The sequence below is a fragment of the Haliotis asinina genome, chromosome 15 (genome assembly GCF_037392515.1).
Source record: "Haliotis asinina isolate JCU_RB_2024 chromosome 15, JCU_Hal_asi_v2, whole genome shotgun sequence".
Taxonomy (NCBI): domain Eukaryota; kingdom Metazoa; phylum Mollusca; class Gastropoda; order Lepetellida; family Haliotidae; genus Haliotis; species Haliotis asinina.
Genome location: NC_090294.1, coordinates 52626028 through 52638264, shown reverse-complemented (window position 1 = coordinate 52638264; position 12237 = coordinate 52626028). Strand labels below are relative to the sequence as shown.

Here is a 12237-nt window from a genome sequence, read left to right as displayed (position 1 = left end):
GAATAGAGGGACAGTTTATCATTCCCACAATCTGTTCATCTTAATTTGAGCCCGACTCGCCGCTCATCGTCAGTACACTTGTGTCCACGTGAGGCTAAATGTAACTAATACACACGGATAAAGGTATTTGGACATTTATCAAAATAAACTTAAATACACATGTAGCAAAGCTTGAACTTTGGTGTCACGTATCGCGTATGGCACGTGCAATTTGTACACTATGAACTTTACATGCTAACTTTACATGCTTTTTCACAACTGAGTGAAGTTCACACAACTGAAACTGAAATTTGGAGAATGTTTGATTATTCTCTAGCTTCTGAAAGCTGTTGGAAACACGTCAATTTCAACCATACGCCATGCAACTCCTTACAGAATAACAGCTTCCCCGCGCCGTATGAGTGCTGGACACTGGAATGGCTCATAATGAAGTGGCCATGATCTAATCTCTATGGAAACGTTTCCAACAAAATGGGAACGCGAGATATTTGTTTCGAACCGGTCGTCCAGGCATGACATCACGTGACGCATTCGTCTGAACCATCTAAGGAATCGATTGCAGACTTCCAGTTTTACTGCTTAGATGAGTTCTGGCCTCCACGGCCTGCAGTTCGTCCTATTTTGCTACAATGTCAGCGGCATGAACGGCTTAGTGCACGTGACATGTGCGGTGCAGGAGACGAGAATGGGCTGGGGTTTGGTTCATTGGCGAAGTTTTCATCTGAAGAGCTGAAGGTGTAAAGACGACGAGGTCAACGTTGACATCTTGGTAGGGGAGCATTATAGCATGGGGTGCTGTCACATCTTATGGTTCGACACAATTGTAATTGTCAATGGTAATCTGACAGGTCTGCGACACAAGGATGTATTCAAGGACAGCGACGTAAAATCACGTGCAATTCAGCACGTTGATGAGAGTCCACATTTCGCTCGTGTTGTGACACATTCACAGAGACAGAAGTACATTCCGGGCACACAGGAGCCTCAGTGTTCTGTCAAGCCGAGAATCAGTCACTGATTCAGCCGAGAAAAGCCGCTGACATTAGCTGAACAGGGGCAAGCGACGATTCAGTCAAGGAGCTTTCCTCAAGCTTTTTGTCAACTGCCTAATGTCATTGTCATTGTTGTCATTGTCAAACCTGCATCAACGCAAATCGGACACACACGATACCGTATTTGTAAACTGACTTTTGACGCCAAATCTCTTCAAAGGCGTGTCACGATATCTTGTCTCAACTCATGCAGATTTCGACCAGAAGTCAACTAGTGATTATGAAAAACACCCCAAAACATGTTAACATATACTACCTATCAAAAGTTTAGAGTCAGTTAATAAAATGTAGATATCTTGCAGGGAAAAGTCATATGTGTTATAAAATAATCAATAAACACTACATCGTTCATCTATTTCTTTAGTCAGTGTACAATATCGGAGGTTAAGTTGACCCAAATTTAAACATGGAGCACTAAAGAGTACTACCCTCAAAACGTGAATGACAAAAAGTCAATATTGGGTGTGACCACTCCTGGCTGCAACACAGGTATTGCATCGACGTGGCATACCACGCACCAACAGTCCAATCTGTCTCTGGGGAATGTTTCTCCACTCTTGCAACAACGCATTTCGAAGATGGTCAAGCTTGGCAGGGGGAGGAACTCTAGTCTACACGCGACGTCCCAAAATGTCCCATACATGCTCAATCGGGCTCATATCGGGGGATAGTGCCGGCCATTCCATGTGATTGACACCATTCTACTGCCAACAGGCTCTCACGATGTGAGTTCTGTGTGGTCTGGCATTGTCGTCTTGAAAAACAACACGTCCTGGCATGGCTCTAAGGAATGGAATGACAACTGGAATGAGAATTTCATCTCGGTACCTCTGGCAGGTCAGATTACCATCCACCACCACTAAATCAGTTCTGCCATTCATTGTGATGCCGCCCCACATCATAACTGACCCTCCTTCAAAGCGATCGTGTTCAACAACGTTGGCGTCATCGAAACGTTCACCTTTAAGTCTGTAAACAGGGATTCGATCATTGAAGTGCAGGTGAAATCTTGATTCATCCGTGAACAGAATACGTGATCATCTGCGAGCATCCCAAGGCAAATGCCCATTTGCCCAATTCAATCGAGACTGACGGTGGCGTGGGGTAAGAGGGGATCTAACGGCTGGACGTCGCGCCCGCAGTCCATACTGACGTAATCGGCGCTGTGTTGTTGATACAGATACACGGTGTCCAGAAGCCTGTCTAAACGCATTATTGACTGCAGTGGCGGTGACTAGTCTGCTCCTGAGAGCAGTCAAACGAATGTACCTGTCATCCTGTTGTGACGTCACTTTTGGCCTACCGGATCTTGGTCGATCCTTGACAGAGTTTGACTGCTGGAACCGTATCCATAGGTTGGAAATTGTCTTTTGGGATACACGAAGACGTCCAGCAACACATCGTTGTGATCTCCCATCTTGCAGGAGTACTAAGGCTTGATGTCGTTGATCAATGGTTAAACTTCTTCCACGACCCTTGGTCACTTCAAGGATAAATTTTGCCACTAACTCAAAGGAATCAACTGCAAACCTTATAAAGGTGAATTGCACGAGGATCATGCTGCAAATTGCTAAGTGCACATGAAAATTGCATGCATGTCAGCAGCTGCGTTTCGATGGGATGTTTTGTGAAAATTTTACCATTTTTCAAGAACTTTCATTCTGTATGGAACTCAAGATAGTGAGGGAACCGGTGTTACGAATTTGCTTTACGTTACGTCAAGACCTGTGTAAACGATACATCTAAACAGTTCAGTATAAATTGACAATTTCAGTAGAAATTGTACACCAGTGAGTCTAAAGTTTTGATGGGTAGTATATTTTTGTATTACGAAATATTTCGCATTTAATTAACTGCAGTAATCTGTGAACTCTTATACGTACAGGTGTCGGAACCCCTCGGACCCTTGCTGTCAGTGGTGCTCCTTTGCCCCACCCCAGGGTAATCAGTAATCACGTTCACTTCGAGAAGAGCTTTCTCTCCAACAAAAACACCATCATGGTGATGCAGTGGGGACAGTTCATTGATCATGACATTACAGGAACTCCGGTGATGACAGGTTGGTACATTGATGACCAGATAACATTGTCTAACATAACAGGAGCTACGGTGATGGGAGGTTGGTACATCGATGATCACATCATATTGTCTGAATAATTATGATATTCAAATATGAAGGACCTATGCCTGAATAATTGTGTGTATGTCACACAATCACCATGTTGCATTGGAAAGGGGGACTTTTAACGATGACTTCAGTAACAGCCCTCGGTCACTGAAGAAAGTAAACGTTTACTGTGTCTCACAACACGTATGCTAAACAGCATGCATAAAGACTGTGCTTTGTGGCAGATGGAGACGAGGACATTGACTGCTGCACATGGCCCGACTCAGTTCAAAGCAAGTAAGTCATGATTTGAACGATGTCTTCCTGCTCATGTGTCTGATTATCCACTACGTATCAAAACAAACAAGCTGAAAGTTGCCGTCAGCTGTCTACATGTGTTAGGCCAGTGTGTGGAGTACGGCAAGGTGTCTAGGGTGCCTAAACATAATGGTAGTTATATGATGCTGTCATCACAAATCAATACAAAAGTGCTAGTGAAATTTTTGTTGCAGTTCAGTTTCAGAGGTAATATAATACAAGATCAGTGATCTTAGCAATAAAGACATTAACGGTAATTTTCACCTCTAGGTATGGTGTAATCATCACAGACAGCGCTGGTTTTCTGTTGACGTGAGATATAATATCAGAAGACAGGCAATAAGCAGCTACCCTCTTATGCCATCAAGTCCCTTATATACGAAAGAAAAAGCATAGATATATCTGCAAAATTGATAGAGTCACTGCTGGTCATGCTACAATCCTACAGGTAAAATACATAGCAGTGAAACGGTGTTGCGCACCTAGCAGACTCTCATTCGAACGATATTCGCAAGGCGACTGACCATGAGGAAATTAATAAAAAGCCATATTGTATCAGCCAGTCATTATCACTTCACCCACACCTACACCCACACCCACACCCACACCCACACCCACACCCACACCCACACCCACACCCACACCCACACCCACACCCACACCCACACCCACACCCACACCCACACCCACACCCACATCCCAACCCCATCCCCCGAAATCACTTACGTAGTCTGTGATTCACTGTACATATGCAAACGTTGTATCTAATTCCCAGCAAAGACTCGCCGTGTAACCCTATTCATATCGAGGCCGGTGATCCTTTCTTTCCCGAAGGGAAGTGCATGAACTCAGTGAGATCCCAGGCCGCCTCGGGGACGGGAACAAACTCCTCAAGTAAGTGTATCTCCTGTAAACTGATAACTGATAAACTGATAACGCCTTGAGCACCTATTCCTGACATGATAGAGAGATAATGAAGCTGATGAGACTAATCCTTGTTTGATAAACAAGCTCACAAGATTGTTTCTTACATCACAGACAAGCTGGTAAGGTTATTCCTTGCATGTAAAAGCATGAGTGTGGCATGTTATTATGAGTACTGATAGCATTCAAGAAGTTGTCAGTGTGAATTTGGCTCAGTGTTGTCAATCTTCCTTCTCAACTACACAAGCATTATGAAAATCACGTTTCTGTAATACGGTTGTCATTCAGATCCAAGACAACAATATAACGAATTGTCTGCCTTCATCGATGGCTCCCACATCTACGGCATTTCCACGACTGAGACAGATGATCTCCGAAATAAAACATCAGGAGGTAGGTGTGGGTCAGGCAACACAAGTTTACCAAACATCACCGAGGATATCAAACAATGTGCCACAAGCAATCACTGTGACATCCTGATATATTTCTGTTGCAAACAAATCTTCCTCTAATCACTGGTTCGAACCCCTCGCCGAGAGTGTAATCCTTCATAGTTCAGGTCGGTGCCTGTCCTACTTCACAGAAAGCCGTTTCACTTATTAAGCAATTGTCTTCAATTGTCTTAAAGATATCTTGAATTGAGCTGAAAATATTTTGAATTGAAGATATCTCGAATTGAGATATTTATGGATTTCACCAAAAAAGTTCATGATATCGCGAATTGAATAAAGGATATGTTTAGTCATGTATTAAGGATATCTTATAAAGAATTGCTGATATCTTGAACTGAATTAGGGACATCTTTAAAAAAATTAAACATATTTGAAATAGAGAATGTGTATTGAGGAATTGCTGATATCTTAATTGATTTACAGATATCTTGATCTGAAGATATATTGAATTGAGTATGAGATATTTTGAAATAAATTAAAGGTATCTTTGTATAAACGATTTCAAGACAACTTCAAATACTTCCGGCAATATATCCGTAAATACTTCCGGTTCATAAAACCATGCATGTATACCTCGTACATGCCAACAGAAGAGATGCGGCCCTGTACAATGAAGACATGACCCAGCATCGCGGCCGAGAAGACCGCCTGTATAAGTATAAATACCAATCAGATACGATGCTAAACAGCTGAAGTAATGCTGATACGACGTAAAACTCAACCTAGTCCCATTCAGGTTTTCTTGGCCGATTACCCCTCACGTTTCCTTGAGATAATTTAGAAATTATACAGGACCTGTATGAGCCTGTATACGGTCACCCGCCATTTTCTGAACCGGAAGTACTTACGGATATGTGGCCAGAAGCATTTTAAGATATCTTGAAATCGTTACCAGTCAAGACATTTCTTATTCAATTCAAGATATCTTTAAAACACGTTTAGGTATCAATAGTATCAAAATTGAAGATATTTATTATCTAATTAATACAATTGTGAGTATCAATCAATTATTTCAATATGTTCATTTAATTTCTAATTCAAATATGTACATCATAACTGTAATTATTTTAAAGATATGTTTAACATATTTAGAGATATCACGAAATACGTTATTGGCGTCTCCATAACATTTTCATACATCAGCAATTCTATCTTGGATGTATGAAATTCGTTCAAGATATCTTTAGTTATTTACAGATATCTTTAAAGCATCATTGTCAAATTTACACATGATACACATATCTTTAATACAATTGAAGATATGTGTAATTTCTTAATCAATGTGAAAAAGGCTTGCAAAACGTTACTTCATGAATCCCCCAAAGTGGCTAAGGTCGGTGTCCGCCTCCTTTGGAATACCTTAAAGCTGACTAATTCCAACTGATAACAGGATATCTGATGCATTTTCTCGAGTTTGTTTATGTGATGTTTGTGTGTGTTTGTTTGTTTGTGATAGGCATATCTGATGGGCTAGGACATGATAATCTCCTAGCGTGGTTTAATTGCTACTTGACGGCGATTCTTACACATTCAGCATCAAAATGAAATCGTAAAACAGTTTATACTTCTAACAGGGATTATGTAATTTTTTTGAAACTGATTATTATTATTTTTCACTATTTGTCTTTCAGCCGGCTTGATGAAAGTAAGCGATGGGAATCTCCTACCAAAGGGAGATGACTCCGACTGTTTCCTGAACACTTCTGATTCAAACAGCTTCTGTTTTAAAGCAGGTGCGTGCAGACTCAGAAAACCAGTTCATTAGTTACTTGTTCTCCTTTCAGGTTGTTTAGCACACAACAAAAACGCCCTTGGTGTTATAACCAGTCAATGACCCTGAGAACCAGATCTATTAGTTCACTGCTTACAATAATCATAGGAATATCATTCTAATAATAATAAGTTTATTTATATAGCGCATACATCTATGTCTGTGACATACTCAAAGCGCACAAAATGAATCCCGAATCCTTACCGGCTATGACTTCATGATATCCAAATGAACATCTGTCGTTGAGGCCAAGCAAATTCACTTAAATGAGAGATTATCTGACCGTAGGCTTGCACCGCTTATTGGGTCTTACCAACATATACCACCAGGTGACTCCAGAGTGAATGTGGTCCCCGGACTGTCTCTTCTCCACACCCTCTTTCTGAGAGAACACAATCGTGTAGCAGGAGTGTTGAAAACCATCCAACCACTATGGAATGACGAGACTCTCTTCCAGGAGGCAAGGAAAATAGTCATAGCTGAACTACAGGTGAGTAGAAACTACATACATCCTGGAGGTACTTCAGAGGCTGATCTACGTTCATGCGATTCCACGGATATAACAGCACTTGGGTACAATAACAACACTTGAGTACAATAACAACACTTGGGTACAATAACCAGTCCGCAGCAAGTACTGCCACTTTATCATCAATATGAGGTCGTTAGAACCGAATTTGATCAATATAGCACAAACGTATCTCAACGCTGAACTTGAAATCACCAAAGATGAGGAGCCTTCCTTCCGTACGATAACAGGTATGGCACTCGCTAATGAGATCCTTCGATGATGTAATCGGATGGCTGTTATCATATCATGTTATGATTTATCACATCTTGTTATCGATACATCATAGTAAATGTTTGAATTAAATTTGGTGAGAGCGGTCCTGCATTGAAATATTTACGACGTTTGAAAGTATCATAATTCAGAAAATATATGTTTATATTTCTTTGTCCAATAGGTGATCACATACGACGAGTGGTTACCTGAAATTCTTGGCAAGGACGGTATGTCAAAGTACAACCTTAATCTTGGCAACTACAACTATAACGAAAGCCTTGATCCGTCTCTTAGCAACGTCTTCTCCACGGCCGCTTTCAGATTTGGGCACTCGATGGTGCCAGAAAACTTTACCATAGGTTCCAAAGTCGTAGATACCGGCGACCTGTTCAAGAGAACCAACTTCCTCATCAACAATCTCAATGACGTAGTGGGTAGTCTTCTGGAAGCTCCAGGTGAACGGGCCGATGCATGGTACGTGGATGGAATGAGAGATAGAATGTTCGAGGAGGATCCCGCTGCTAAAGATGGGCTTGATATCGTGTCACTAAACATTCAGAGAGGAAGAGAACATGGTCTTCGATCTTACAACGAGTGGAGAGAATACTGTGGTTTAACCAAGATCAATTCCTTCACGAACGGCACGGATTTTGGAGGGATTCAAGCACAGGATCTGAAAGATATATAGTAGGTATAATGCCAGCATCTAGAAGATATAATGTAGCTGCAGTACCAAGTACTTGGATGCTCAAGGTTAAAATAGGTGCTGTGTAATGTTTAGCGTTAAGAGCAAGAGTGTACCAAGTTTAATACTAGAGTCTAGTACTATAACCTAGAAGATATACAGTAGGTGTTTGGCTGTTGATATCCAGAAGATATATAGTAGATGTTGCATAAGGTTTAGTACTAGGATCTAAAAAACACATATGTATTATTAGGATCTAGACGATGTAGGTGTAATATTAAGTATAGTGCTGAAATCTAGACGATGTAGGTGGAGTAATAGGTATAAGACGATGTAGGTGTAGTAGTAGGATCTAGACGATGTAGGTATAGTGTTAGGATCTAGACGGTGTAGGTATAGTGCTAGGATCTAGACGATGTAGGTGTAGTGTTAGGATCTAGACAATGTAGGCGTAGTGCTAGGATCTAGACGATGTAGGTATAGTGCTAGGATCTAGACGATGTAGGTGTAGTGCTAGGATCTAGACGATGTAGGTGTAGTGCTAGGATTAGACGATGTATGTATAGTGTTAGGATCTAGACGATGTAGGTATAGTGCTAGGATCTAGACGATGTAGGTGTAGTAGTAGGATCTAGACGATGTAGGTGTAGTGCTAGGATCTAGACGATGTATCTATAGTGTTAGGATCTAGACGATGTAGGTATAGTGCTAGGATGTAGAAGATGTAGGTGTAGTGCTAGGATCTAGACGATGTAGGTATAGTGCTAGGATCTAGACGATGTAGGTATAGTGTTAGGATCTAGAAGATGTAGGTATAGTGTTAGGATCTAGAAGATGTAGGTGTAGTAGTAAGATCTAGACGATGTAGGTGTAGTGTTAGGATCTAGACGATGTAGGTATAGTGTTAGGATCTAGACGATGTAGGTATTGTGCTAGGATGTAGAAGATGTAGGCGTAGTGTTAGGATCTAGACGATGTAGGCATAGTGTTAGGATCTAGACGATGTAGGTATTGTGCTAGGATCTAGACGATGTATCTATAGTGTTAGGATCTAGACGATGTAGGTATAGTGCTAGGATGTAGAAGATGTAGGTGTAGTGTTACGATCTAGACGATGTAGGCATAGTGTTAGGATCTAGACGATGTAGGTATTGTGCTAGGATCTAGACGATGTAGGTATAGTGTTAGGATCTATACGATGTAGGTGTAGTAGTAGGATCTAGACGATATAGGTGTAGTGTTAGGATCTAGACGATGTATCTATAGTGTTAGGATCTAGACGATGTAGGTATTGTGCTAGGATGTAGAAGATGTAGGTGTAGTGTTAGGATCTAGACGATGTAGGTGTAGTGTTAGGATCTAGACGATGTAGGTATTGTGCTAGGATCTAGACGATGTATCTATAGTGTTAGGATCTAGACGATGTAGGTATAGTGCTAGGATGTAGAAGATGTAGGTGTAGTGCTAGGATCTAGACGATGTAGGCATAGTGTTAGGATCTAGACGATGTAGGTATAGTGTTAGGATCTAGACGATGTAGGTGTAGTAGTAGGATCTAGACGATATAGGTGTAGTGTTAGGATCTAGACGATGTAGGTATAGTGTTAGGATCTAGACGATGTATCTATAGTGTTAGGATCTAGACGATGTAGGTATTGTGCTAGGATCTAGACGATGTAGGTGTAGTGTTAGGATCTAGACAATGTAGGCGTAGTGCTAGGATCTAGACGATGTAGGTATAGTGCTAGCATCTAGACGATGTAGGTGTAGTAGTAGGATCTAGACGATGTAGGTGTAGTGCTAGGATTAGACGATGTATGTGTAGTAGTAGGATCTAGACGATGTAGGTGTAGTGCTAGGATCTAGACGATGTATCTATAGTGTTAGGATCTAGACGATGTAGGTATAGTGCTAGGATCTAGACGATGTAGGTGTAGTAGTAGGATCTAGGCGATGTAGGTGTAGTGCTAGGATCTAGACGATGTATCTATAGTGTTAGGATCTAGACGATGTAGGTATAGTGCCAGGATGTAGAAGATGTAGGTGTAGTGCTAGGATCTAGACGATGTAGGTATAGTGCTAGGATCTAGACGATGTAGGTGTAGTGTTAGGATCTAGAAGATGTAGGTATAGTGTTAGGATCTAGAAGATGTAGGTGTAGTAGTAAGATCTAGACGATGTAGGTGTAGTGTTAGGATCTAGACGATGTAGGTATAGTGTTAGGATCTAGACGATGTATCTATAGTGTTAGGATCTAGACGATGTAGGTATTGTGATAGGATGTAGAAGATGTAGGTGTAGTGTTAGGATCTAGACGATGTAGGCATAGTGTTGGGATCTAGAAGATGTAGGTGTAGTAGTAAGATCTAGACGATGTAGGTGTAGTGTTAGGATCTAGACGATGTAGGTATAGTGTTAGGATCTAGACGATGTATCTATAGTGTTAGGATCTAGACGATGTATCTATAGTGTTAGGATCTAGACCATGTAGGTATAGTGTTAGGATCTAGACGATGTATCTATAGTGTTAGGATCTAGAAGATGTAGGTATAGTGCTAGGATGTAGAAGATGTAGGTGTAGTGTTAGGATCTAGACGATGTAGGCATAGTGTTAGGATCTAGACGATGTAGGTATTGTGCTAGGATCTAGAAGATGTAGGTATAGTGTTAGGATCTAGACGATGTAGGTGTAGTGTTAGGATCTAGATGATATAGGTGTAGTGTTAGGATCTAGACGATGTAGGTATAGTGTTAGGATCTAGAAGATGTAGGTGTAGTGCTAGGATTTAGACGATGTAGGTGTAGTGCTAGGATCATAACGATATAGTTATAGTGCTAGGATCTAGACGATGTAGGTGTTGTGCTAGGATGATCTAGATAATGCAGGTATAGTACTAGGATAAAAACGATGTAAGGATAGTGCTAGGATCTAGACGATGTAGGTGTAGTGCTAGGATTTAGACGAAGTAGGTGGAGTTTTAGGATCTAGACAATGTAGGTGTAGTGTTAGGATCTAGACGATGTAGGTGTAGTAGTAGGATCTAGACGATGTAGGTGTAGTGCTAGGATCTAGAAGATGTAGGTGTAGTGTTACGATCTAGAAGATGTAGGTGTAGTGTTAGGAGTTAGACGCTGTAGGTGTTGTGCTAGGATGATCTAGATAATGCAGGTATAGTACTAGGATAAAAACGATGTAAGGATAGTGCTAGGATCTAGACGATGTAGGTGTAGTGCTAGGATTTAGACGAAGTAGGTGGAGTTTTAGGATCTAGACTATGTAGGTGTAGTGTTAGGATCTAGACTATGTAGGTGTAGTAGTAGGATCTAGACGATGTAGGTGTAGTGCTAGGATCTAGAAGATGTAGGTGTAGTGTTAGGATCTAGACGATGTAGGCATAGTGTTAGGATCTAGACGATGTAGGTATTGTGCTAGGATCTAGACGATGTATCTATAGTGTTAGGATCTAGACGATGTAGGTATAGTGCTAGGATGTAGAAGATGTAGGTGTAGTGATACGATCTAGACGATGTAGGCATAGTGTTAGGATCTAGACGATGTAGGTATTGTGCTAGGATCTAGACGATGTAGGTATAGTGTTAGGATCTATACGATGTAGGTGTAGTAGTAGGATCTAGACGATATAGGTGTAGTGTTAGGATCTAGACGATGTAGGTATAGTGTTAGGATCTAGACGATGTATCTATAGTGTTAGGATCTAGACGATGTAGGTGTAGTGTTAGGATCTAGACGATGTATCTATAGTGTTAGGATCTAGACGATGTAGGTATTGTGCTAGGATCTAGACGATGTAGGTATAGTGTTAGGATCTAGACGATGTAGGTGTAGTGTTAGGATCTAGACGATGTAGGTATAGTGTTAGGATCTAGACGATGTATCTATAGTGTTAGGATCTAGACGATGTAGGTATTGTGCTAGGATGTAGAAGATGTAGGTGTAGTGTTAGGATCTAGACGATGTAGGTGTAGTGTTAGGATCTAGACGATGTAGGTATTGTGCTAGGATCTAGACGATGTATCTATAGTGTTAGGATCTAGACGCTGTAGGTATTGTGCTAGGATCTAGACTATGTAGGTATAGTGTTAGGATCTAGACGATGTAGGTGTAGTGTTAGGATCTAGACGA

General features: G+C 41.1%; 1 protein-coding gene across 1 annotated transcript in view; it reads left to right on the top strand.

Moving 5' to 3' along the window:
- Nucleotides 1–12237, top strand: part of LOC137265328 (peroxidase-like) — a 28949-nt gene that overhangs the window by 1460 nt on the left and 15252 nt on the right. Inside the window, exons 4-10 of the mRNA XM_067800697.1 lie at nt 2938–3111; nt 3405–3456; nt 4253–4371; nt 4690–4794; nt 6485–6586; nt 6954–7114; nt 7590–8095. Of these exons, the coding sequence (XP_067656798.1) occupies nt 2938–3111; nt 3405–3456; nt 4253–4371; nt 4690–4794; nt 6485–6586; nt 6954–7114; nt 7590–8095 (1219 nt within the window). The remainder of the gene's footprint in view (nt 1–2937; nt 3112–3404; nt 3457–4252; nt 4372–4689; nt 4795–6484; nt 6587–6953; nt 7115–7589; nt 8096–12237) is intronic.